This window comes from Pseudopipra pipra, chromosome 17 (assembly GCF_036250125.1).
Source record: "Pseudopipra pipra isolate bDixPip1 chromosome 17, bDixPip1.hap1, whole genome shotgun sequence".
NCBI lineage: Eukaryota > Metazoa > Chordata > Aves > Passeriformes > Pipridae > Pseudopipra > Pseudopipra pipra.
The window spans coordinates 10409209-10435206 of NC_087565.1; the positions used below are offsets into that span (position 1 = coordinate 10409209).

Genomic DNA, 25998 nt, shown 5'->3' on the forward strand with positions numbered 1-25998 from the left:
TTTGGGGACAGGCCTAATGGAAATCTTGAAGGAAAAGAACCACTGCTTTGATTATGACACTGTATTTCTGTGGCAGCACCGATGTGCCTGGTATTTTCCTGCCAAGTGGAGTTTCTGGGTTCGTTGAGATGTAACTTTGCCATAGCTCATAACACACTAAAAGCGAAGCGTGACTGACTCCTGAGTGTACCCACCCCACCCTCCTGCTGTGAGCTCTGTGCAGAGCAGGGGTGCAATAGTGCACACCTGTACACCTGAAACCCTGCTTCTGACAGCACGCTGCTTCTCCACAGTGACATCCTCCACTGTTTATTATCAGATAATCTTGGCCAAAATGTTCAGATCTAGGAAAATCGAAATGCTTCGGTAACTGTGACCAATTTCAGCTGATGGGTTTATTTATATCACCCTGAAACTCCTAACAAATCTAGCATTTTCTAAGTGAAACATTTTAGCTTTGGGATTCAGTTTCCATTTTAGTTTAGTGCTTAATTATATTTTAGAAACACTTAAAGCAAAATTAAATATGTGAATCAAAGCATTTCCTTATGAACCAAAACATCTCTTTTGTCACTGCTGCTGGTGAATCCAATTGTTAGGAGACAGAGCCATCTCTGATCACAACCCAAACCATCTCCTTGTTTAATCAGTGCTCATACTCTTCAGCCTCCCTCATTTTGGCCCATGACAGCAGATGGTTATTGATGACAAGATGGTTAGAGATGACATGGTTATTAGTGGATCATGGTTATGTATCTTTTCAGGTTTTATTTTGATAAAGGCTTTGAAATAACTTTGGAAAACTGTTCTTAGATAAACTCTCCAGGTTTTATGTATAGTCTGCCACTTGTTTGGAAGAGGATTTTGAAAGGCAGAGAGAGCAGCTGTAGGTACCAACCCCAGGGATGTAGGTATGCAAAGAAGGACCACAAAGTCAGTGATGTTTTGGAAATCACACTGCTGAAATAGCAGTGCAGCCAAGTGCAATCATGGGATTTCATTTTCCAGAACAGTAATACATTTTTGGTTCATTCTTTTCTTCCTTTTTTTTTTTATTTTTTTGGATTTGTGCTTTGGGATGATCACATGCTACATTTACAGACTACTTCTGCAAGTGTGGCAGCCAGGACAGTCCAGGTGCCCTGTTCTCCTCCCTAACCCCGTCTGACCCTGACTGGAAAACTTTTGGGGAAAAGCCAGGAGAAAACACCATAAGCAGGAGATATTCTGAATGGATGAAGGAGACTGTTTGAATTCATTTCCCCCTTTTCTGCTTTGGTAGCTACAGGAACAAATATGATCTTTAGATGGAGTTAACAACTGTTACCTGTGTCAAAGAAACAGAGACAAGAAGGAGCACGAGTGTTCTTGTGACTTTGCAAGTCAAGCCTCATGGCATGGAAAGGTGGGAAAGGACACAACAGCAGAGAGTAAGAGGATGTGAGCTGTGCTCATGATGAAATCACTGGGAATTTTGCCATGAAAGCAGAACTGAGTAGTTCTTTCAGGTATGGAAAGTACTGCGAATGACAAACCCAGAACTCCCATTAAGAGGTTAAGACAGGAAGCTGTTTTCTTCCAGGGATGAGACAAGAAGCTGCAAAAGCTGGGTCCCTAAACTTGTGTATTCTAGCCAAGCCTTGACAGGAGTCTTGCTTCCAGCATCCCTTGAGGGTGTCTTTTAAATCCCATTAGTACCTATCATAGTTCTCCCACAGCTTCCTCGAGTTCTAGTGGCCTTCCCTCTCTTTTCCATCTATTCAAGACTGCACAGTGATCTGAACTACACAGGAGTCAGAGGATGTCTTTGCATTGTCTTTAGTAGCCTTTGAGTCAGAGCAGGGAGGTCACAGTTCTTGGGTTTATGGTTTGTTTTGCAGATAAATCAGGACATTTTGCTATTGCTTTGGTTTGAGCCCTGAAAATAACAGAAGCAGCAAATACATAAAACTAGGTTCATGCCAATAGGACAACCAAAAGAGTTTTTAGGTATCATCCCAATACAAACAGGATCTTGGTGGCAGAACTAGGAATGAAGGCTGACTCCTGTCTTCTCTCCTTGTGCTTTCACCATTCAATCATACAAAACTCCCCCAAATTATCATAAAATTGTGCAAAGCATAACATCCAGCAGAGACCAGCTCTGCCTGGCTCCTATGAGCTTGCCAAGGCTGTTGGGATAGCGAGGGAAGAGACACACAATTCATTTTAAGAAGTTTTTTTTTTTCCCCCTGCTTTGTGGTGGTTTGTGAAATGCCGGGAAGGAACAGCACAATGAACAGAAAATGTTCCAAGGAAACCAGCCTTCTCCATGGCATTGCCCAACAAGCACCCAGTGTACCAACCACGGAGCTTTGCATGGGAGTGTGGGACACACATGGGACTGTGATTGCTGCTGGCATGAGGCCTCTCCTCCCTTCTGAATTCCCAGAGCAGAGAAAGGGCAGAGCATCAGAGCCTCTCCATGCCTGGCTGAGGCTCTCCCTCACCTCAATACAAATGCAGGTGCAAAGTTATCGAGTCCATAATTTTTTTGCATAATTTAGAGCCATAAAATGGAAGCTGCCTTTGAGCATTTGGCTCTTCCTCCCTTGCAAGTTAGGGCCAGATGCAAAAGAGGACTTAAGCACCTACAACTCCATAGGTTCCTCCCTGCTCAGGATAACATTTCTTCCAGTACCAGCAGCTTTATGTCTGGACATGCCCAGAACTGCTGTGATCTGAGCAGCTTAGTGCACAGTTCCCACCTAAAACCCACTGGGATCCCAAGAGAAGTAAAGGAGCATCGATTTTCTCAGTCCAGCCAATTCAGATGGAATATTACCAGCCTAATACACACCAGCAGGGCAAGTCCCCTCAATGATACAGTCGTAGCCACTTTCTTTTACCCTTGACCAGGCAGGAGAGGTGCAGTCCGGCCAGAGGGTTTGGTTTGCACTGAAGAGCTGAGCAGAGTGAGAGTCGTCCTCTGCTGTTCTGTGTAAGGTCCAGGCTGGTGGGGTTGTCCAGGGGAATGAGCATTCCCTGCAGGACCGAGATTGGGAATCTGAAAGTTTCCAACACAAAGAAGAAACAAAAACTCAAACCCCTTTCAAGGAAAACATAAGTGTAGTGAATTAAAACAAAAACAAAAAAACCCCAACCAACCAAAAAAACACACCACCAAAAAACTGAAGAAACCACAGTTATTTTGCTGGCTAATATCATAAAGACATGATGGTACTTGCAGCTTCCTGCTTGGACCTGGCTTGCTCCAAAGTTATTTTGTGTGTTAATCCTGTGGTTTAGATGATGAAGATTAGGTCTGAGTGAGCTGCTTCAGATAAAAGGGGAAATGGCAGCAACCAAACCTTCACCCAAACTCCAACCTAAACTTTTCTAAGCTTTGAATAAAATAAAAAAGTATTAACTTTTCTTTATTATTCTTTTGTTTTGCAATTAAGATTTTATTTGAAGGTACTATTATTCATCAACTACAGTTATTCATTCAAAGCTTTGGAAGTCCCAGTGTTGTGAGAAGGAGAACTGTTATCCCTGCAAACACAAAAGTACACATTGCAGGTTCACAAAAGTACATTTCTGTCCCTTCTCCTGAACTTGGCTTTTTAATGAAACTGTTTTTTTTTTAATGTGTGTTACTTCTTCCAGTGTAACTGCCACCACACCATACAAGTTTCTGCCCAGTTTTGGTTTCTGTGCATCTTGACCTGGAATGTTCAGTTACAGATTTCCTGATAAAGATTCCAGTCAACAGCCAGTGATTTGGCCAGTGTTCCTCAAAAAACAGGAATATAAAATCATGTTCCAAAACCCAAACGGAAATGTGTGAGTGGTTGATTCTCACAAAAAAAAAAACCCAAACCCAAACAAACAGGAGCTGCCTGCTGCTTGGCAATTTTGAAAATTGAAATTAAAACTATGTTCTTTAGCACTTTACTACGTAATACTTCTAGGTGCCTATTTTTAAATGGTTGCCTCAGCCAGTGGCATTCTTTTGTGCTTGATTAGCACATATTTGGCATGCAGAGCTCCAGGGAAAAAACACACTTACTCCATTTATTCCCAAGCTGGACAACTCTTTGCAGATGTCAAATCCATGCATAACAAAGCCAATGTTTGCTCACACAGACTTAGGCATATTAGTACAGTTCTTGTAGCTACTGACCTCGTCCTGCACTGCCCTTCAGTCACAGGCTAAGAGCTGGAGGTTCCAGATGTGCTTGGCAACACTTTACAGATAACCCTGTGGACTTGCTGAGAGCCCATGGGTCTGACTGCACAGTGGGAAACTGGGCTGTAGGAATATTGTACATGGACACTTCTGTTCAGAGAAATGTTTCCTCTGTTACAGTCCATTATAGCACACCCAGGGGCAGGAAAACCACCTGCATATATGCCATAATGGAGCAGCTGTGGGGGGCAGGTCACTGTCACATCAGGCATTTCACAAGGCAGCTGGACCCTGAGCCTTCTTCCAAAGTGCAGGCACATCACTGAGATGCTCCAATTAGGAGTCTGGCTTCTTCACTGCAGTCACTGGCCAGACTCAGGTACCTTCACAAAGAGGTTGAGCTCCCCAAATGTTAAGGAAACACAGATTCTAACAGCTCAGTAGATTAATCCAAGCCTTTCAGCCTTAGAGTCAAGGATGGATATGCCAAAGTGCCACAGGAGGATACAAGACTGTGAGAAGTGCTGTGTGGACACTGCTGCTCACACCTGCAATTACTGACTTCGGGTGGGCATGAAGGAGCTGCTTCTCGTGCCAGCTGCTGTTTGTGCAGTGGTTTAAGCCCAGCTTTAGCCAGGACATATTAAAAATGGAATGAACCAGCTCTGGAGAGGGACCTCCACCAGTATAAACTAGAGAGGCTTGGATTAACATTTGAACTTTCTGAATGCTTATTCTAATTCAACCACAGAATCTTCTGAGAGTTCAGCCATCGCTAATTAAGACATGCAGCGATTTATCTGTGGTTCATCTGTGCATTTGGCAGCTTTTGCTTTAGTAGGACTGAGTGCTGCAAAGTATCTGTGCTGGGAAATGCCCCTCAGAGGAGCACAGGGACTAACCAACTCCACACTTTAGGTTGACTCTCATGCCCTTTCTATAGCTGGGAATACTACCGTGGCTCGGATTTAGGGTGAAAACAACCCACTTCAAAAATAAACTGCCCTGGGAAAAGTGTCTTTGAAAATTTTTTAATGTCAAATTACAAAAACATAACGTGTGAATGTAAATCATTTCCCCTGCAATAAATGCAGTACAAACATCCCAGCGTTTTCCTAATACCTGAGAGCTGCAATATAAAAGTGGCTATAAACAATAGTGAATCAGAGAGGTCTGTTTTATTCCCCTTCCTCCTCCATCTCCCCCAGTGTAATGTAATAAATATTAATGAAAAAGAGCACCAATAATGCTTATATATTAATTTTTCTCCTTTTATTTTCTGATCATGCTTAATTTACAAGTGTTTTGGGGTTACGTTTAGTCATATATATGGTTGTTTGAGCCTTTTATTAGCCATGATTCATTCTACATATCAGCATAAAGTGGTGCTCATGCCTCCAGTCTGTGTCTGTTCCATGATGCTCAGTTATCTGCCTGCCCCAAGCTATTGGTAGGGCTGGATTTGCATGTACACTGTTCTCCTATGGCAATAGTATGCCAGGAATGGCCGGGCTGGTATTACCTGGCCAGGTGAGGTTCCATTCAAATAATGCACATGCCACCAAAACAATTCAGATCAAAGGTCTGCCTTTCAACAGAATTAAAATGTAAGGACTTCTAAAGCAATTTTAGCAGTTGGCTTTACAAATGAACTTATGTCAGCTGCTCTGTATGATGACTGCCTAAATTACTTCCATATCTAATCTTATCTCACTATCTGTCTGTCTGTTTTTCAGCATTTCAGTGCCCATCACCATATTATCCAGGCGCCACCGTAAGATTAAGGAGCTCTGCAGTGACATTCTCAACGTGGTCTGTTCAAAGGTCATTAGCAGAACCTTCCACACTGGAAAAGCCTGGAGGAGAGTACGGAAGTGACCGCCAAGGAGAGGAAGAGGAGCAGGAGGCAGCAGCCTGGTGGAGCCATTTTAGTTGTGCTCACACCATGTGCTTTGCTCGGCTGAGCCGGAGCCCAGGGACCTCGGGGCAGCTCCTCTGTGCTGCTGCAGGGCTTGTTGGACACTCCTGTCACCTCAGAGCATTGGCCCACATGGCCTCAAGATTGCTGCCCCTGTGCCATTGCTGTGCTGGGGCTTTATGACTTCTGGATCTTCCAGCCTCAGAGCAGGATATTCCTCTCACAAATCCCAAGCAGAGAGCAAGCCCCACACCTCGGGAACCATCTTCTCCAAGTGAATATATTAGTTAAAGTTTCATTTTTCTCGTTGTGTGCAAATCCTCCCAACTGTTCGCGTTTGAAGAAACCAAAAAAGGGTGTTTTGCTATGTACACAAAGCTACACAGGACCCACAGAATCAGGAGAGGTGATTTTACCCCGGGGGGCCCTGTCCTGCTCCCCATGAAGCTGATTGCTGCCATATCTCCAAGGACAGCCTGGGAACTCGTGTTCCAGAGAGGTGGCACGGCCTGGACCCTGCTGCTCCCGTTTCAAGCAGCGCACTGGTAAGTGAAAGATTTGCCAAAGCTGTTTTTTTCAGGGCTGCAATTAGGGAGCCTGGCTCAGTCCTGAGGAGGCCAAAGACACTGAGCTGACGTGTCGCTCAAACAAACCCTGAGGTCCTTTGTGCCCCTTCTGGTACAAGAACAGCAGGGGATTTACGCTGGGGGATAAATAGGTGGTTCCAAAGTGAGAAGGAAAGAGCCAAAGTTGGAAGCTAACCACAAAACGTGGGTGTAAACGATTACCAAAGGCTTCCAGTAACTCTGCTATCATCAGAGACTGGCTTTATGGGTATGGCCTCAAGAAGTTTCCCTCCACTTAATTAAAGAGGCAGATAAGTATCTAGGTGGAGTGTGCAGATAGGTTCTAAATGAGTTATCCACTAAGGCTGGTTCACTGCACCTATTGTTAAAGCCAGAATATAATATCAGATTAATGCATTATATTTGCCTATTATAGCACTATGTCATCATTATATGACATGTTATAATTAAAGCCCTGCATTAGAAACAAAACTATTTGGCTTGGGATAAGTTGCCTTTATGACTTCTGTGGTTATGATTTCCTCCTTTTCTTAACCCCTTAAAACTGCATAATATAGCTATTTGTAACTGTATAAAGAAAGTTTCTAGTTTCAGATTCTAATCTCAGGTAATTCAATGTAAATAAAGTCAAAATCTGGCACATGGTCTTTTCCTAAGTCAGAATATTTCCTAATAGGGGGAAATCCACATTGTTTGGGTTGATGGAGCCTCAAGGATGGGCAGTAGATTAAAGGAGATCATTCCTGACTTGGCATCCCTCTCAGCTGCCCCTCAGCTGTCCCCACCAGCTCCTGGTTTTGTACAGCTCCCCAGTACTCCTCAGGAGAGGAAGCCCCTCAACAAACTCTGACTCCTGGAACTACACGAGTAAAAATTGGTTATGAGACCAGCTTCTGGACTCAGCTCTGGGGAAACCACGCTCCCAAATGCAAACCTGCCCATGGGTGTGGGATCTCCTGCCTCACTCAGATACGACTGAGATTACAGTTTGGGTAACTGACTATGCTAATGCAGTTAATTAGTGATTTGCATATGCACGCTTTTAAATTTCAGGAGCTGGTGATTCATGCAGATTCAGCCAGAGCATGCCAGCAGTACCCCCTCTCCTCTTGCACAGAGCAGGTGTTGTCACCAGGCAAGGTGTAATTTCCCCAAAATAGCCGGGCTGTGCCCGTTGCAGAGACAAACCTTGTAGGGCAAGGAATCTTCCTGCTCTTGTTTGGGGGCAGCATTTATTATCTAATGTTTTGCAATGCTCTTATATAAATCTAATTGAAGTCTTTTATGTTCCTGACTGAAGTGTGCACTTGTTTGGTTTGGAGGTGACCACCTTAATGAGGGTAATGATGAGGGGATCACTGCCAGTAGCCGGGGGTGACATCCCACTGTCACAGTCAGTCCCTTGGGGAGAGTTTATTCTGTTGCTGCAATGCTGGTAACTCAGTAATTTTCTTCCTGATTTGCAATGACCTTTCCCCTGGACTTAGAGAGAGCTGGATTTGGCCTTGGAAATTGGCTTGTGCACCAGGAACTCTTTGGCCATTTCTGTTTCACTTGGATGTTGGAAATGTGCATTCTCTTCCCGGGGCAATTTCTGCCGTGCGGGAAGGGCCCAAGTGTGAGTGCCAGATGTCTCAGATCATCAGACTGGGGCACATACAGGCTTCTGATGGAGCTGCTGGAGACACGTTTTTAGCATTTCATCTAAAAAAATAAAACTCCTAAAGTGAGAAGTAGAGAAGTGAAAATAATAACTCACAAAAATGTGATTTTGAATTTTGCCTAGAAAGGTCATTTCTCCGGCATTTGCCACTGGTACCCTGGCACTTCTCAAGGGAAATTCCCCTTCCTGGCTGTTACTCACACGAGTAAGTCACTAAACCTGATCCCACCGTGCTGCTCCTGCTCCCACGGAATCAGTGGGATGACTCAGAGGGATGTGATGGGCCACCCATGGACATCCAGTGGTGTGTTCTCTCTGGTGCCAATTCATCTTCTGCTCTGCAAAATGCTAAACAGTCCAAAACACTGATAATTTCTCTTTTCTTTGGACATTTCCATCAGCCCCTTAAGGGTGCTTTTATGAATTCCCCTCAGTCCTTTTCCATGCTGACTGACGAGTCCGGCCTGATCACGTGGAGGTTTATTATCATGGCGTGGTGTCCCTGAACAACATGTAATTACACACTGAATAAATCTGTGACAATACCCACCAACACCAGGAATTAAAAACTGTCAAAGGGACTCTGAGAGGTGGTGCTGAGGACTCAGTGCGATTCAGTGAAGGCAGAGCTCAGTTTCAGGGGAGAAGGAGGAAGATGCTATTCAATTCTGAGGGTGATTTTAAATACCTCTGGGTTATGAGACAGGATAAAAATATGGCCCCTGCGGAGAATTTCCTCGTGAGGGACAGGCTTCTCTACTCACCAGGGGAAAAAATTACTTTCTAATAGCATCTGTCTATTTTACATATATAATGAGCCAAACTCTGTGTGGTCAAATTACTGTCTGGGAAGTGCTTGGAATGAGGGACAGTTGTGCTTCCAGTCATTTTCACCAGAAGGCTTTCCCTGCTGAATTAATTAATACTTTTAACTTTCAATATAAACTTTAAATAATTACTCTATGGCATTGTCAAGGTCTCATACCTCACATTTCACATTTCTTTAAACAAATAATACCTGAGACACAGCCAGGAAGTGTCTGTGTGCAGATAAAAGAACTGAAGCAAAGAAAGGTGAAGTGACCAGCCCAAGGTCCTCAAGGAAGTTTGCAGCAATGGCAGATTCAGGGCTTTGCTCTGCAGCAGGGACTGCAAGGAACCATCTGGGCTCAACCTTCAGCACAGACCCAGCCAGTGCACTCCTGCACTGCCAGGTCCCACGGGCTCTACTCAGCTCAGCAGTGGGGCCAAAGCCCTGGTGAGGTCCCCAGCTAATATTTAATCCTTGGGGGGAGGCTGGAGGAGAGCACAAATGAGCTGAGAGAGGTGTTTATTCGGAGGTAACCTTCCCTCCCTTCTCCCCTCAAGACACAGCAGCAGGTGGAGGAGTGAAGGACCCGGTGCTATGTTTGTAAAGGAGCTTTTCTGCCCCAGAAAAGTGTCTGAGGGTGAGTTAAGTGCAGACAACTGTGGATCCTGACAAGCTGTAGACGCAGAAAGCTGAGTTGATTGTAGTTGCCAAGACATCAGGAAGTAAAAAGCAGAACTTTATGAAATGTTTTTTACATGGATAATTAATTTTTCCATTTGTCCTCTTCAATTCCTAAAAATACCTTACACAAACACAAGTGCCAGCGACAAACCCCTCTCAGAATAAAGCCTGTTTTGAAGCAAGTGAGAGTTGCAAAGGTCTGAAATGCAGATATTAGAAATGCTTAGTTTGGAGTAGCAGGGATTAAATGTTTGAGTGGTGGGAATGGTTCACAAGAAAGGAATAGGGGAGCCTTGGGAGGTGGTCCTCTCCCTCTTCTTCTTCAAATGCAGGTGAGGATGAAGTCAGCTTGTGCTTTTGTATGGTAGAGCAGCAAAGCTGCACTTTCACAGGCAGAAACACATGCTGCACAGGTAACTTTTCTTTGAGGAAAAAACCCAGCTCCATCATTTCTGGCCTTTATAGTAACCAAGATAACCCTGAGAGAGGGAGCAGTGTGGGAAAACAGAACAGTGTTTTTCTCAGTCCACAGAAACCAACAAGTGACAGACCCAAGAGGTCCATTTTGCTTCTTCATTGTAGGAACCTCTGGATCCAAAGATGAGGAAGGCACTACCTGAGAGCACAGGTACTGCCATGATTAGCAGTTTCATAGTCTTGTAAAAGCATCTCACTTTGCTCTCCCAAGCACTTGGTTGGCAGGTGGAGACTAGGAAAGGGTTACCATTATTTCTGTTTCCCCACATCTGATGGTACCTTAAGTGCTGAAGTGGAGCCATTGCAGAGGAGAGGGCGCTATGGGGGGCTGCAGATTCATCCTCCAGCCCTGCTCCAGGGGCTCCCTGGCACACAGGCACCTCTGGAAAGAGTACATGAACATGTGAGGAGGGATATGTTCCTGGGCTGCTCTGTGCTGCAGAATGTTGCCCAGCTCCTGCCTGTCTGGTCAAGGTCAGGCACCCCCCAGAGTCCCCGCTGTCCCCTTCTGCCCCTGCTCTGGGACTCCAGTGCACTGAAGCAGGATTTTGCTTCTTTTTTTTAAAAAGAGCAGAACGTTCATTTTCCCTATCACAGCAGCCTGGCTCTCATGCCAGTAAAGCATGCCTAATTGGCAGGGCTTAGAGACTGATCATTTCAATTTATGCCCAGAACAGGTAGGGCAGCAATGAAAGCCTCTCCCACCCAACCCCACCCCTTCTCCCAGTGTGCCTCAACCCTGCCCTGGAGGGACCACCTGGAGGGCTGAGCAGGGAGTTCCCTCGCTCTGCGCAATAAAGAGGCACAGTCCTGCAGTAAATACCACGTTAAGCTTATGGCTGTTTAATAGTCAGTGTCCCTCTGGTCATAAAGCTCTTGCAGGGCTCGTGCAGAGGAGCACCTGCCAGTGAATTCATGCAGAAGCAGGAGCCATTTGCTAAGATTTTGCCTTTAAGGACTTGGCAGAAAACGCTGGAGTGAAATTTTCACTTCACGTTGCCATGAGGTCAGTGGGAAAACAGTCCATTGCATGGCTGTTGGAAATGGTTCCCACCACTGCCACAGCTTGCAATAGCATTCCCAGAACTGTGTGCTCTTGGGTATCACTTCCTTCTTTTCAGGCCCCTTCACACATGGAGGTTTGCCTCCTTGTCCTTTTTGCCACTCCCTTTCCAATCTGTCAGCCTTGCTGGAGAACTGTATTCCCTACAACCAGCACAGGCCTGTATGACAAGAGGATTCAGGGCATCATTCCCATCTTTCCTGAGTTCCCCATCCTTCACGAGCCAAACTCCACAGGAAAAATTCCCTAATTCTGGGGAAAGGCACAGTCAACCCATATTTGTTAGACAGAGGAAGAACTACCAAGGAGTAGTGGATTTCCTCATAAAGTGGGAGCATCTATTCATCTAAATAAAATGCTTTGCAAAAACAAAAACTAAACCCAAGCACTGTACAAACAGAGAGCCTTTAGCAAATCAGGCTTCTGCAATTGCAGAGCTAAAACAAAAATAACATTTTCCAGTAGCCACTGGTCGCACTCAGGTTGCCCAATGCAGGCATCTCTGCTTTTCTCAGCATCTGCTTTATCAGTTGTCTTCCAGCCCAGAGAAGTCCATGGTTCTTGGCAGCAGCTCTTGCTGATGTGCAGTGGGTTATTGCTCAAGAGCCCTTTGATCAGCAGCCAGGGCCTATCACACCATGCTCTGAGACAGTGGCTGCCAGACCTGGCCAGCACAAGCTGGATGGGCTCCCGAAGCGCAGGAGGAGGAAACCAGGATTCCTTTGGGCCTGTTGGAGTGCATCTCATTCAACACCTTTCTGGACATCCAGATTTTCCATCAGGTTTTCTTTCCCAGTATTTATGCTCATGCCTCACAGTGTAATCCCGGGGCCAGGCAGCTGCAGGCTCTAGAAGGATGTGTTTCAGCAGAGCACTTGGCACATCCGAAACTTTAAAGCTTGTGTTCAGCACTGCGTTGCTTCTGCCTAGGTAGCACATACACTGGAGTACTTTGTTGAACTGGGACCCAGCAGTAGCTGTTAGAACACAGCTGTATCCCACTTCTCGGGTGTTGTGGTGGTTGTGGTTTTCTTCCTGGGAAATGCAAAAATGCCAAAGCCACTGTCATCTGCTTTTGCACGGCAAGCAACAGCCAAATCAGCCCATGTGCCTGGGTAGCTCTCTCAAATTTGAAAGCACGTGAAATGAAAGTGCTTAGAATTTTCCAGGGCATATGCTGCAAAATTGAGCAAGGCACAAAAATTTTCCCAGGGACGCCGCGATCTCAGATCCATGTATATACAGATCCATGTAAATACATCCATGTAAATACAGATCTATGCATTTATCATTGCTCATTCCAGTAATAATAGTTCCACTGAAATCACTACAGCTACATGTACAAAATGAAGCACGTGTGTAAGATCAGGATCTAAATATGTAACAGGCAGATCCACCTGCAGCTATGGCAACTGCACCTGGAACTGGAGCTGCACATACGTGCGTGCAGCCTGTTACACTGAGGGGCTGACAGACAATATAAAGATTTATGATAAACTGGTGGAAGAGGTAGGACCAGAAACTGCCTCTTTTGTTCCAAAGCTCAGTATTTATCCCTTGCATCCTAACTTCTGTCAGTGTTCTGCACTCATTAACTCTGCAGCTCTGTAATTTGCTTTCAAAGGGGTTAAGGGCACTGCACCCGGTAGCTGCACTCAGATATCAAGGCCTTCTGCCACCTCTCCTATTCCTTCAGATTTGGGGACTCAACCCAACAATCAGCACTATTCTTAAGTTTAAGCACAAAGACGTTTTCTGCCACCCTGAGTGGTCATCAATTACTCAGCAACAGGAGACCAGCCCTGCGTGGAAGTCGTGTTTCTTCACAGAGCTGGCACCAAGTGCTCATGGCTGGGGGCCAGCTTGCATTCCTTCAAGCAACCAAACTCCTTGATAATTACTCCTTTTTTTTTTTATAACTCTACTGATGTCATTGTGCCAAGTTATCCCACAGATATTATTCTGCTCCTTGTACACTGAAGTGTTAGACACACTCAAGTATCTCAATAGGTTACACTCTTGGTTTGTTTTCTGGCCTTTGGTGGTGCAAAAACAATCGAGACAGAATCTGTGTTTTACTGTTTCAGGACACCTAGGCTTAGGGAAGTGTGACAAATCCCTGCCAGAAACATCCACCCCCGAGTAGTTGTCTGGATGGCAGAGGCTGGGGAAATCAGCAAAACAATGTTTCTGCTCGAGCCACCGCGCTCCTTCTGCTTCGCAAACCGGCTCCAGGCACTTTCTCTTGTTCTTGTGATTCCCTTCCTGAATTACTGCAGCCAAGTAATTGTTTCATCATGTTGCACTGAAATATTTTCCCATCGTGTCACCGTAACATTCGTTTCTCAAACCAAAGCTCCTCCTTTTGCTTACAGAAAAACGTATGGCAAAGCCCCCGTGCCCCAGAGCCCAGGCGAGCTCCCGGAGGAGGGACACGGCAGGGGAGGCATCGGAGGGATTTTTGGGTTGTTTGGAGGAAGCTGTGATTCCTGTGACTGTCATTTCTAGGCACCATCAGTGAGCTCCTTACCACAGGCTTAATGAACTGCTGTTGCAATAGACTGGCAAACCCGAGGTATTTATAGCAAACAAACAAGGGCTGCGCTGGGTCTGTGTGGGGATGGGGACCGGAGCCTCCCAGAGCCTCCTGGCAAAAGCTCCCTTCTTTCCAGAGGTGTCTGCATTCAAACCCATCTAATCCAGGCCTGCTGGCTGAGCCAGCCCTTCTCTGGCCTGAGTTTGCAGAGGATTTATTCTGAAAATTTTATGAAATGATGAGACCTAACTAAAACCTCTGATTAAATACCCTGAGCTCTGGGAAGGTGCTTTGATAGCTATGGAATGTGTGATACAGGAATCACAGAGGCAAGAGCCAAAGGGATAGGACAAGGTAAAAACCAGATGTAGATCATGGTCTTTCTTAGCATTTAATTAGCTAGAAAATATTATTGGAATTTATTATTATTTATTATATGAATAATTTCCATAGCAAATTAATATTTTTTTTTAATTTATAACAAATGAGAGTTAAATTTGGCACTGCTTTGTGAAATCATGGCACCCAGTTGGAAGGTTTGGAACTAAATATGTCTCTATTGTAAGTGCAAATCAATCATTTTCACCGACTGCTAACTCATTTATCCTCATCATGAATTCTCCCCTCTTGGTTTTCACATCCAGGCAGGTCTAACCAGCAGCGTTTCTTGGAGGGGAGAAAAGCCTTTCATTCAAAACAAAACATCTGAACAATTGAGCAGATTGAGCAGGTGGGGAAATGACCACAAAAGGCATTTTTGACTTTCCAATTTCCAGTGGCTCAAACAAAGCATATCAGAGTCAGGGCTGTGCCGGGCCTGAGAGCTGCAGCTCCCGAGGACGGGCTGTGCCGGGATCAAACCCCGGGGCCAGCGCTCCGGGATCACTGCACCGGGAAAGTCTGCGGGAGTTTCACGTAGTTCCCGTCAGGCAAACACGACACCATGAATTTCACATGACCCTGATGGCAAACCAAGTATCTGATCTTTTTTAGGTGTTTACAAACCCACCACAGATTGTGCTGCTTGTCTGCCCAGGCTGGGGCAACACAGCTGCAGCTCACAGGAAAGAATCAGGAACCTCAGAAATCCTCAGCATATAGAGTAGAGCTTCTATCAAAGTTTAGTTTTAGGTTGCAAATAATCAACTCTCAGACTATGTTTGGGTCCCAGAAAAGAGTTAAATAGAACTTAATTCTTTTAATGATTTCACTTGTTTGTTCAGTGAGTGTCTCTCAAAAGAGAACTAATTCCCTCACAGGTTTAATGGTTTGACCACATCGCTTTATTTTTACTTGATTGATTGATTGATTGAAAAAAGTGTCCCAAATTTGAACGTAATTGTTTCTTTGGGAGTAGTAAGTATATTCCTAGTTCTGTTTCAATTTCTTATTTAACATATTAGGACCCTTTCAACATCCAGGCATATGTTTAACTTTTTTTTCACACTCCACATTAGTATACGAGGTTCACCCTAAAATTCTGACTGTTCAGCATTTGTGTAAGATGTAAAGAGAAAAAGGCCGACACTCAAGAGAGTAGAAGTAATTTTTTTTTCATTAGAAATTGGGAGCAAAAAGAGTTAGAATCAAATTCTATTCCAAATTCATTCCCCCCATCCACCACATAATCATGTATATCCAGCCCAAACTGAATGCAGAGCCCTGCTTTGGACTCACTTTGTGTCATTGGAATGACAGGCAAATGCAAAGCATTGAGCATTATCACTATAAATAACAAAAAAAGATATGTAATTTGACCTTACAGCTTTTCTCTTTATTAAAGCAGATACAGAGTTGCATTGAATTTTATTCTGGTCACAGCTAATGAAACATTGCTTGAAAACCAGTGTGAGAGTAACTTCATGTTTTTACACACACCCACATTGATGACAGTTGTTCTCACAATTCAACTGCAAAGGTAAACTTTGTGCACAAAGCTTTTTCCTGGCTCTAATTTTGGGCTATTGCAGGATTTCAGTGAGGAAAAACCATACTGTTATCAAATATGATCAAGTCTCCCATCCAATAGCCCTTGGGTACAATTTGGGTGATTTTATTTGACAGAGGAAGAACAATTAGTATGGAAAGACACATAATTTTTCTTGCATCTTCCAAGAGTTACCAGTGGAAGGCTGTGGGAAAAGTGGGAAAGCAACATCACAGCGTCAGAGCTGCACAGGGTTACACTCTGGACAGATAAGCAGAAAGTAATAATTTGAAGAACTACTAAAAAACCTATAATTGTATTCTTAAATATATTTTATAAATGCTACATATGATTCCTTCTGAAGAACTAAGCACAGCTGAATTCAAACACCTTACAAACCAGTGCCAGGTGCTTTGGAACAGGGATGTTGGTGCCATGGATTTGATCTTACAGACTGATTTCTACTCTGTTATTTTAGTAGCAATGAGAACGACCTGTAGGAATCAGCCAGTGTAACATATCATTTGAAAAGAAAGAAAAAAAAAATAAAAAGCCCAAATGAAATGCTGTTTAAAAACTTCCATAAAACTCAAAACAGATCTCTGGTGTTTGCACTTCTCTGCCTGGTTTGCCTGCACATGGACTGCACAGTCCTACCACAAGCTGTCCTGAGTGGCTTTGGGAAGAGCAGCTCAGGAGACCCTGTCAGAGACCAGCCCAGACGTCCCAACTCCTGCTCTTGGCCAGCAGAATCTTATTTGTTATGGGAAAATAAATCAATATTTGGAGCTGAGCCACTGTTTGGACAGGGATTTTCCAATTCCCCCACTGCGATTAGTAAAGGTATTTGGAATCTTTTGCCTGCTTTGTGCCTGGAATCTTCTCAGATTCATTTCCAGACTACTTTTTTGAGACTAATTTTTTCTAGGACATGTTTTAATTACAGGGGCTTTTTCACATGCTGGTTTAGAAAGCAGGGTATTTCATGACCTCCATGCACTACAAAGCTCCTACAATGTAAGTTATGAGGGTAATACAAGATTAAGAATGAAGGATTCGGGAATTCTCTTTCTGACTCTTTCACAAATTCCTTGTGAGACTGGTGTAAAATTGGTGCATTCGTGTCCTCAATTTTCCTGTCTGTACCTGCATCTTTCTGACAAAAAAATCGTTGCTGCACAAGGTTCCTCCTGAAGGAGAAATCTGTAATCCTAATTAGGAGATACATTGGAATACAGCAGTAATTTAAACATCATTCTTTAAATTGCAGCAACACCGCCCTGGCTCTCCTGCACCGTGGCAGGCAGAGTTTAAGGATGGGGATTAGCTCCTTCATGCCTGGTAGAGCTCTATCTCCAAAACTGGACTATTATTTAAACAGATATAAATACCTTCAGTACATCTTATCTTTCAATCTACCCTGCCTTCCAGCCCCCACAAACTGAACTCTTGTTGGAAGCTTTGTTATTAAGAAAGCAAGAAAGCAAGAAAGAGAGAAAGCAAGAAAGAAAGAGAGCAAGAAAGAAAAGTATTTGAGGACATCTTAAGTCCTCCAGCAGTTCCACTCTCGACAGCACTGGGCTCTGACTGGGAACACTGTTTGCAAGTTTGGGTAACATTGCATGGCCTACAGCACAACAAGAAAATAGGATCTAACGATGTGGATAAGTTTCGTAACTATACAAATAGTAGAATAAACAGCCACGGGAGGCTGGAGTAATCACCGTCACGAGGGACAGTCAAGACAAGATCTAACGTCGATCTTGCCTGCAAGGACTTGAGTCATGCTGGTGCAGGAGCTCACCCAAGAAAATCTATTTTAGGGTCTCATAAAAACAGCTGAACTGCCCTGCACAAATCAAAAAGCAAATGGGGGAAATCTGTATCAGGACCAACAGTGCCCTGCTCACGACTGCACGGCTCCTGGGGGCGCAGGGAATGTGTAACAAATGTCAGGGAGAGCTCCAGCTGATGGGCCCGCAGGAGGCTCTGATCTTGAGAGTCAAAAAAAGCAGAACAGTTCTTTTAGTAGAAAACATGTTTTCCTTAACGAAAGACTGGAAACAAGCAGCAAATTGCAGATTTGTCCTGCAGCCCGCTGCTGTTTGTATTGGAATGTATAGGAGCAAATTCAAGGCCACTGTCTTTATACTCTTTGTGCTCAGTTGTCAGAGCACAGGCAGTTAAGGAGTTTCTTTACCAGGCACGGGGAATCGGGATCTAAAAAATTCACTTTTAAATTTGGCCTAACAGGAAAATGGAAAATGCTGAGTAAGACATGATCATTTGCCCTACTCCCTCCACATAACCAGCCTGAGACTGTTCACTTCTTACAGACCTTGACATGGCAGCACACAGTGGGGAATAACAGAGCTGGGAGCCCCAGCAGGGCTGACGTGTTCAGCAGCAGGCAGAGCCTTGGATCTCTCCAAAACAAAGTTCTGGCCTGCTACAAACTTCCTCCTCCTCTGCCACCCCCCACTTGTCCATCACTTGCCCCCAGAAAATGCACACACACAGAAGCAAACAGTCCTCATCAGAGAATTCTATCTGCAGTTTTTAGAAAAATGTCTCAAGAGCAAAGGGAAGGGGGTTGTTCAGGAGCCTCTCACCTGGCAGGGTCTCATGGGAGCTTCCTGAGCAATGACCGAAATTACCGACATCCAACAGAAATGCTACTTTCTCATGTTTATTCCTGTAAACTACAAACATAAGAAATGCTGAATCATAGAGAATAGAAACTCTGTAAAGAAAAAAAAAACAAACACAAACAAAAACTCATTTAAAGCTTCCTCCCTTACTTTTTCTTCCTCCCTCCCACTTCAGACTTGGTGTTATTTGCCAAGGATTGGTCATGGTTTGGATAGCACATCTTGCTCTACACGTTCAGAACAGCATGAAGTGCAAAAAAAACCCCAACACAAACACCTCCTCCCCAAACAACACCCAAGCGGCAGCTAAACCAAGTGATTAGAGGAAATAAAATGAGGCAACAAGAACTGGCTAAAGCTTCCAGCTCTGCTCCTTGCTGGGTTTCTCTTGAGGGTTTTGTTTTTGGTTGTTGATTTTTTTTCCTTTCTCTGAGTCAGAGAAAGCTAAAAGACCAACAAAAATCCCTATCCCTGATCACAGCAATGAGCCAGAATCAGCTGGAATTTCAACCCTGTGTTTAATCTAACTTTAAACATGCCTTCAAAATAAAACAAGCTACTTTTTTTTTAACCTAGTCATAAAGTTTATTAAAATTGTTCATTAATGCTTCAAATGTAGCAAGAATGCATAGATCCCAAAATATACATATGTATTTTCTTATAGAAATAGATTATTCTTTATAATAAAAAAAACTGTAAGAACATCTTTAACAGATTACTCAATCCATGACTGACAGTTACACGAGATTGCATCATGTACACAGCATTCCCAGCCATGCTTAAAGGATTGCATCACTTTGCCCTTGCTCTCCTCTCGCTCTTTTAAATAACCCCAGCGCCCAGCAGCCTGCAGAGCCCGCCCGGGGCCGGGGCCGGGGTCCCCCCGCGCCGCCCGCCCCCGCAGCCCCCGGACCCCGCTCAGAACCCGCGCGGCGGCGGAGCCTTCCGCCAACATGTCTGTAAAGACACACGCACACACGAAAAATAATCCAACAGCAACAACACAAATTAAAACCAACCCCGCCCGCCCGCCCGCCGCGGGCTCTCGCCCCCCCTCGCCCCGGCCCCGGGAGCGCGGAGCGGGGCCGGGAACCGGCGGCTCCGCTCGCCCCGCCGCCCGGCCGGGGGTCAGCAGCGAGGCGAGGAGGCGAGCAGTGGCTCGGGCAGCTGTTTGAACAAGTTCCTGAGGGTGCTCAGCTCCCGGGAGAGCTGCTCCACCTTCTTCTGCAGCCGCTCGTTCTCGGCCGTCAGTTCCAAGACTTTGTGCTGCGTCTCCAGGTTGCGCATTTTGGCTTTGTCGCGGCTCTTGCGCACCGCGATGTTGTTCCTCTCCCGGCGGAGCTTGTACTCGTCGCTGTGCTTGTCCACGCACTTCTTGGGCTTGTTCTTGCCCGCCGGGGCGGCGGAGTAGCCTCCGCCGGCAGCGGCGGATTTGGAGGACTCGGAGGGGTTGGGGGTGCCGGGGGGGCTGGAGGAGGACGAGGTGGAGAGGTTCCCGCTGCTGCCGCTCGGCACCGACTGGTAACCCAGGTAGGAGCGCACGGTGCTGCCGTAGGGCGAGGACATTCCCCCCGGTCCCGGCCCGGCGCCCCCTTCTTCCTTACGGGGCCCTTTGCAAGAGTCCAGGGTCTCGAAGACCGGCTCCACTTTGGTTTCCACGATCTGGGGCGGGAAGCAGCCCGGCAGCCCCCCCGGCTTGTGGCTCTGGCTGGCGCAGGGGTGGCTGTGCCGGGCGAGGCTGATGTAGGTGTAGTCGGGCTTCTTGCTGCCGCCGCTGCCTTTATAGTCCTCGGCGAAGAGATCGGAAAGGAAATCTTGGCCGGCGCCGCTGCTGCACGGAGGCTCAAAGTTGCCCCCTGCTGCTGCCGCGGGAGGCGGCGGCTGCGATGCCAAGGGCTCCAGGTACGGGCTGAAGTCGATGGCTCGCTCGTGGTCCCCGACGGTGAGCTCGGTCATGGAGCGGCCCCCGGCCGCCCGCGGGTGCAGCTTGTTGAGAGCAGCCAGACAGTCCGCCTCGTAATAGAAATTAGCCACTTCCATGGATTTAAAGGCGGGCGGCTGGATGGGGAGGCATGCTGCGTCCCAGGCCACCAGGCGTTGCATTAAAGCAAAGGGGGATGCGGGGAGGAGGAAACGACGCAGGGGGCCCCCCCCGGCAGAGGGTCAAGCTGCCGCCGTCGGGGTGGGGGGCTCCAGACCCTGCCGCAGTCCCTGGCGTGGGCACGGCCCCGCGGCGCTGCCCACCCGGGCTGGATCAGTCCCTGCGGCGCGGCGGGGCTTCACCGCTCCGGCAGCTGCGGCGGGGGCTGGCGCGTCTCCTCCGGACCATCTGGTTCTGGGTCCCGTGTCCTAAAGTCTCTGACTTAGGAAAGTTCCTTTCCTCAGTTATTTATAGGGGCGGTGGATCCCATAGCAACAGGCGCGTCACCGCCTGGCCGCCTGCCACGCCGCACGCTCGGCAACTGCTGGCCCCGGCCCCGGAGGAGGCTCCTGGGGCGGGTGCGCCGGTGCGGTGCGGTGCGGTGCCCGCCGGGCCGCCCACAACACACCCGGCGAGGGAGGGAGGGAGGGAAGGAGGGGCGGCTGAGGACCTGCAGGTGCGGGAGGTCGGGGCTGGCCGCGGCCAGGTCCGGCGGGGACAGCGGCGGGGACAGCGGCGGGGACAGCGGCGGGGACAGCGGCGGCCAGCGCTCGGCCTCGGGGACACGAGTGTGCCGGGCTCTGCTGCTGCTCCCGCCGAGCCGGCCTGGGCTCCGCTCTGACACCGGAGAGCGGGGCACTGCCCGGGGCTGGCAGCGGGTCTGGGCACAGATCCCCCTGGGTCTCGTTTTACCCTTGGGGACATCAAGGCGGGAGGGATTTTTCCAAGTTCTTTTGGCAAAGCAGGGGGAAAGCTGCAAACCAAAGACGGATCCCGTTACTCTCCATCCCGTGCTTGCTTTGGTAAATCCCACTGGCAGGCAGAAGTGTCCCCAGGGACGTGCACAGAGCCGCTTTCCAGTGGCGAGCCCTGGGCCGAGCGATGAGGAGCTGGAGCAGGGCACGGCACTGCTCCGGGCTCCCTCCTCGCCGCTGAGAACATCCACAGGGCAGCGAACCCAGCGCTCCTTCCCCAGCATTCGTGCAGGGATGGGGCCCTGACAGTTTGTCTTGGTGTATTTACTTTGCAGGATATGGTGCAACTGTGAGGGCACAGACGGGATAGGGGATCCACACACGAAACCAAAGGGGACCCACCGGGCGGGACGTGGCTCAGGAGGAAAGTGAGAGACGTGCAGGGGAACGTGGAGCCCAGAGTTTTTCAATCTGTGGGGTAAGTTTGGGAAGGAAGACTGAATCTTGATGTCCGTTTTAATTAAAGACACCCACCTTGGGAATCAAACTTATATTTTCACTCTCTTACTCCCACATTTACCTGTCTACAAGCTGGTGATTCATCCCCAGAATAAAGGACATTAATTTAAAACAAAACATATAATTAAAGGAAGTAGGAGTGTCCTCGCCTCAGTAAAGAAGACCCAGCACTGCAGGGAAAATGACACTGCCTCTTAGAATAATGTGAAGCAATCCTGCGGTGTGGGAAATATTGTAACGTTAAGCCAGAGGAACAGGTATTGCATTATATGATTCAAACAGTCAACTGTTCTTAATGTTCAAACCTCAGAAGTCTGAAAAGAGGAAGAATTCAAGAATCACTCAGTGGATCATCGGACTTTTTTTTTTTATTTGCTTTTTCTGTTCGTGTTTTAATAGGATTTTTTTTTCCATAACAAAAGCCCCCTAACAGGTTTTCAGGCCTCAAATATTTCTAGTTCCATCTTTATCTATCAAGTTAATCTTTGGTGAATGCACCAGAGATTAAATTGGAGCTGGGCCTGGCCAGAGAGCTGGGTCTGGAGGTTGTAGTTGGAGCCCATACCTTCATAAATACAAACATCTGTATTGGGTGCAAATACTGGCAAGTTGCAGTGAGCCAGGGCTTGTTCTTCTGGCTGTTTACTCCCTCATCCTGCACCTTTATCCTGCATTCTGATCTGGCAGTTACATCCAGCGGCTGCCCTAACTGGCCCTTCCAACCGAACTCTTAAAATCAGTCTCATGTGCTTCCTACCTCCAAACTGTCTCAGGGACCCACAGGCAGAAGGTCTCCTGCGTGGTGACCTGCTACGTGCACTGTTGGTCTCTCTTGGCCAGTCGTTGGCTAAAATCAAACGCTAAATCTGGTTGGTGAAATTCCTGAACAGCTTTTCAAGATATTTTTGGAGATCTAAATTTGCCCTCTTCGAATTTCTGCCCTATTCTCTGCTGCTCTGCAGCAGAAAGTTGTATTCCCGCCTGGGCTGATCTTCCCCAACAAAATAAAATGCCTGTGCAACTGTCATGTGAAACAGATTCTATCAGGGATGGTGTGGCCCACACCTGCTTTCCCGGCCAGTGCTGAGTAATCCCGCAGTCACCGGGATCACATGGCAGCTGGGTGGTAATTCAGGTTGGATGCCCAGCTTGTCCCCTCCTTCCCTTCTCCCCTTCACCTCCCTGCTGTACCTGGATGTCTTTAAACTTCCTCCAGCTCACCTCAAATCCCAACATCCACTCTCGTGTAGCCAACATCCATTCTCAGCTTCTCATGGGAACCTTGTTGGCGGGACTAACCACTTATCCAAAACCCCAGCATTCAGCAAGCAGGTTTTGAGCTAACTCTGGTCTCTTTTAAATTGTTTCTGCACTTGTCATAACAAATGCATGGCCAGAAGTGGGGGTTTTGAGATGGGAACAGGTGCAGAGCAAGGCTCGCACCGCAGGATTGAGAGGAGGTCTGGGCACACCAAGCTCTGTCTCTGCAAGTGCCTGGCTTGGCCTGGCCAGATATGCAGAGGCTGCTAATAATTGTCCTGGAAAACCTCCTCAGAGATGCTTTAGATAGGAAAAGAGATGCAGACATTCCTGGCGAAAGGATCCAGGCACTGGCAGCAGCCCTTCCGCAGCTTGTCTCCCAGAAGAGCCATTTTCGACTGAAAAGCAGCACTTCTGTGAAAAGCTCCTTCCTACTACTGATTTCATGGATTTTTTTTCAGAACTATTCAGTTGAGGAAGGGGACAGCATAACTCACAAATTACTCAGTAAGAACATAACATTTTCGAGGAAAAAAAAAAATCTGATGCAATAGCATCCAGATTCCTCTACATTCATGGGTGAAACAATACAGAAATGAGAAGAGGAACAGGAGGAGACCAGCGTGGTGAAAAGGTGGAGGGAAGAATGTAATCCTCACTGCTCATCTCTGTCATGAATTAAATTCTGCTCTCCAGTTTGCCTTTTGTACTGTAGAAGCCACAGCTTTCCAGCTCCAGGCTCGGACCTACAATAAAGCATTGCAGAGGCATTTTCTTCCTGGAAATTGTCTTCTTTTCCAGGATTTCTTGCAAGCTTTCTACTTCATGCACTTCAGGTCTGCAGCAGCTGTCCCTGGAATGACACCAGTTTTGGGGGGATGCTGTTAGTTTAGTGGTGATGGCTCAAACACTGAAGTGTTTGTCAGAAAGTCTATGGACTGAGGGTCATGTTGTAGAAAGAGGCTGGCTGAAACTTCTGATGCTTCTTGGTGCAGTTTTGTCCCATTTATTATTATTATTATTATTATTATTATTATCATTATCATTATCATTATCATTATTATTATTATTTATTATTATTATTTCCCTTGCAGTAGCTCTTAGCAGGTCAGTAAGATCAGAGCTGCATCACACTGAAGGTACTGAGCCACAGGGCTGCAGCCTGGAACAGCACAAGAGGGGCAGAGCTGGGGCACAGGGAAAGGAAGGTGATGCCAGAAGTTGACAGTTGCAGCAATGCCTGGGGTGCTGTGGGCAGTGTGTTGGAGGGGAGCCGGAGAAGAAGTGAGGGGTTCCAGAGCACAATGTCTCTGCAAACAGGGTAGTGTGGGAAGAGAGCACAGAGGTGGTGTGGGGAGGTCTCTGGGGGGTAGGAGGGGACCTTGCCTAAAAGACTGACTTAAGTAGTGTTGCAATAAAGGCTGCAAAATAGAGAAGTAAATTTGAAATTTATTTCTGAGCATGGCGAGTGCTCTCTTTTCCTTTCCTAGCCCCAGGTCCCTCTTCATTCAGCCGCACACCATGCGCCAACAACTCACAAGTTGTACCTGGCAGAGGCCAGCTTTGAATCTATTGCTCTCTACTTGCTGTAAAGCACCAGCACTTACAAAATGTCAGAGGGGGACAATGTCTCAACTCCAAGAGAGGTTGGCTCTCCTTCCGTCTGCCCCAGCTCTCAGACCAGTCTCGACACTTTGCTTCATTTTAGCATCAAAAACGATTGCAACACACTTTCCGCCTCCTGAACCCGCTGCTGGATGCTCTGCTTGGCAGTGCCGGGGCCCAGAGCTCCCCAGGCAGCCCCAGGCCCTGTCTCCTGAACTCCTTCGCTTCTTTTGTTACAGACCAGAACCCTCCCCCCCCGAATGCTCCCTCACCCTATTCCCATGTGACATGGTGATGCTCAGGTTTTTGTTGGTCTTCTGCTGATTTTCTGCTCACCTCTGACCCAGCAGGCTTGGCCTTTGCAGCGCTGGGTTGCTCAATCCCCCTTTATCTGCACGTTGCTCTTTGCCCTACCGAGAGCCGCGGAGACGACACCTGGAGATTGGCACCGGTGGGACAACATGAGCGAAATACCTTCCCTGGCCACACGGAAAATTTTCCAGAGCAAATTTTTAGGTCAGAGCACCCAGTCTGGGGCTCTGCAAAGGAAAGAAAGGAGGTAGAGCCAGAGCACACAAAGGCCCGTGGAAGGGAACAGTGACAGAGCAGAAGCCACGGTCTCTGTCCTGCATGGCAGAGGGAGTCCATGCTGGAGCAGTTCTGCTGGCAAGATGTGGGCTGTCAGTCTGAGCAGGGACAGGGAGAGGTGACTTTGTATCTTACAAAGCAGCACATGTCCTTGTGTTCCAATAAAAATGGCAGAGAGGCTGCTGTCTATTAGCTTTCCAGAAGTTCTCCACAGTCGTCTGACATTTCCTAGGTAATCACAGCCTCCTGCTTTGATGAATTTGGTACAGATCGTGTATTAATGATCTCTTGTGTAAGCATTCGAAAGATTCATCAAGGGAAGAGGAATGCTACCCTTCCAGGGTATCCTGGCAAGTGTCAGAAGCTCCCAGGAACAGAACTCGATTATTCCTTCAGGAAATTTCTAAAAGAGGGGAGGTATTCCAAGGTCTTGAGGCTGCAGGACAGATAGCTGGAACTCCATGGGGTGTATGGCCAGGGGCAACACAAACTAAGGAAATCTGAGAGGGGAGTGGGCCCAAGTGGAGAATTAGAAGATTTTTTTCTTTATTAAAAGCATTAAAGATTTGTGTTCTAGACAGTACAAATATTTGTTTTCCATCTGCTCTAGTCCTGTGTGGAGCACCACGGGGAAAGCAGGGCTGCCAGGGAATCAGTTCGGGCTTGTCAGTTGTGAGTCCTGGCACTGGAACAGCGCCGGGGCTGA

General features: G+C 46.9%; 1 protein-coding gene and 1 long non-coding RNA gene across 2 annotated transcripts in view; one reads left to right on the forward strand and one right to left on the reverse strand.

The window, feature by feature from the left end:
• Positions 1–24148, forward strand: part of LOC135423707 (uncharacterized) — a 140554-nt gene extending 116406 nt beyond the window's left edge. Inside the window, exons 3-4 of the long non-coding RNA XR_010434911.1 lie at positions 5908–6634; positions 21656–24148. This is a non-coding gene — a long non-coding RNA (uncharacterized LOC135423707). The remainder of the gene's footprint in view (positions 1–5907; positions 6635–21655) is intronic.
• Positions 15660–20862, reverse strand: CEBPB (CCAAT enhancer binding protein beta). Its single transcript, XM_064674223.1, has one exon. It carries the CDS (start codon positions 20586–20588, stop codon positions 19614–19616), a length of 975 nt encoding a protein of 324 aa, XP_064530293.1. The 5' UTR covers positions 20589–20862; the 3' UTR covers positions 15660–19613.
• Positions 24149–25998: the final 1850 nt, after the last annotated feature.

Bases quoted from the DNA above. Each gene is read 5' to 3' on its own strand.
- CEBPB (XM_064674223.1), bottom strand. From the start codon at position 20,588: ATGCAACGCCTGGTGGCCTGGGACGCAGCATGCCTCCCCATCCAGCCG.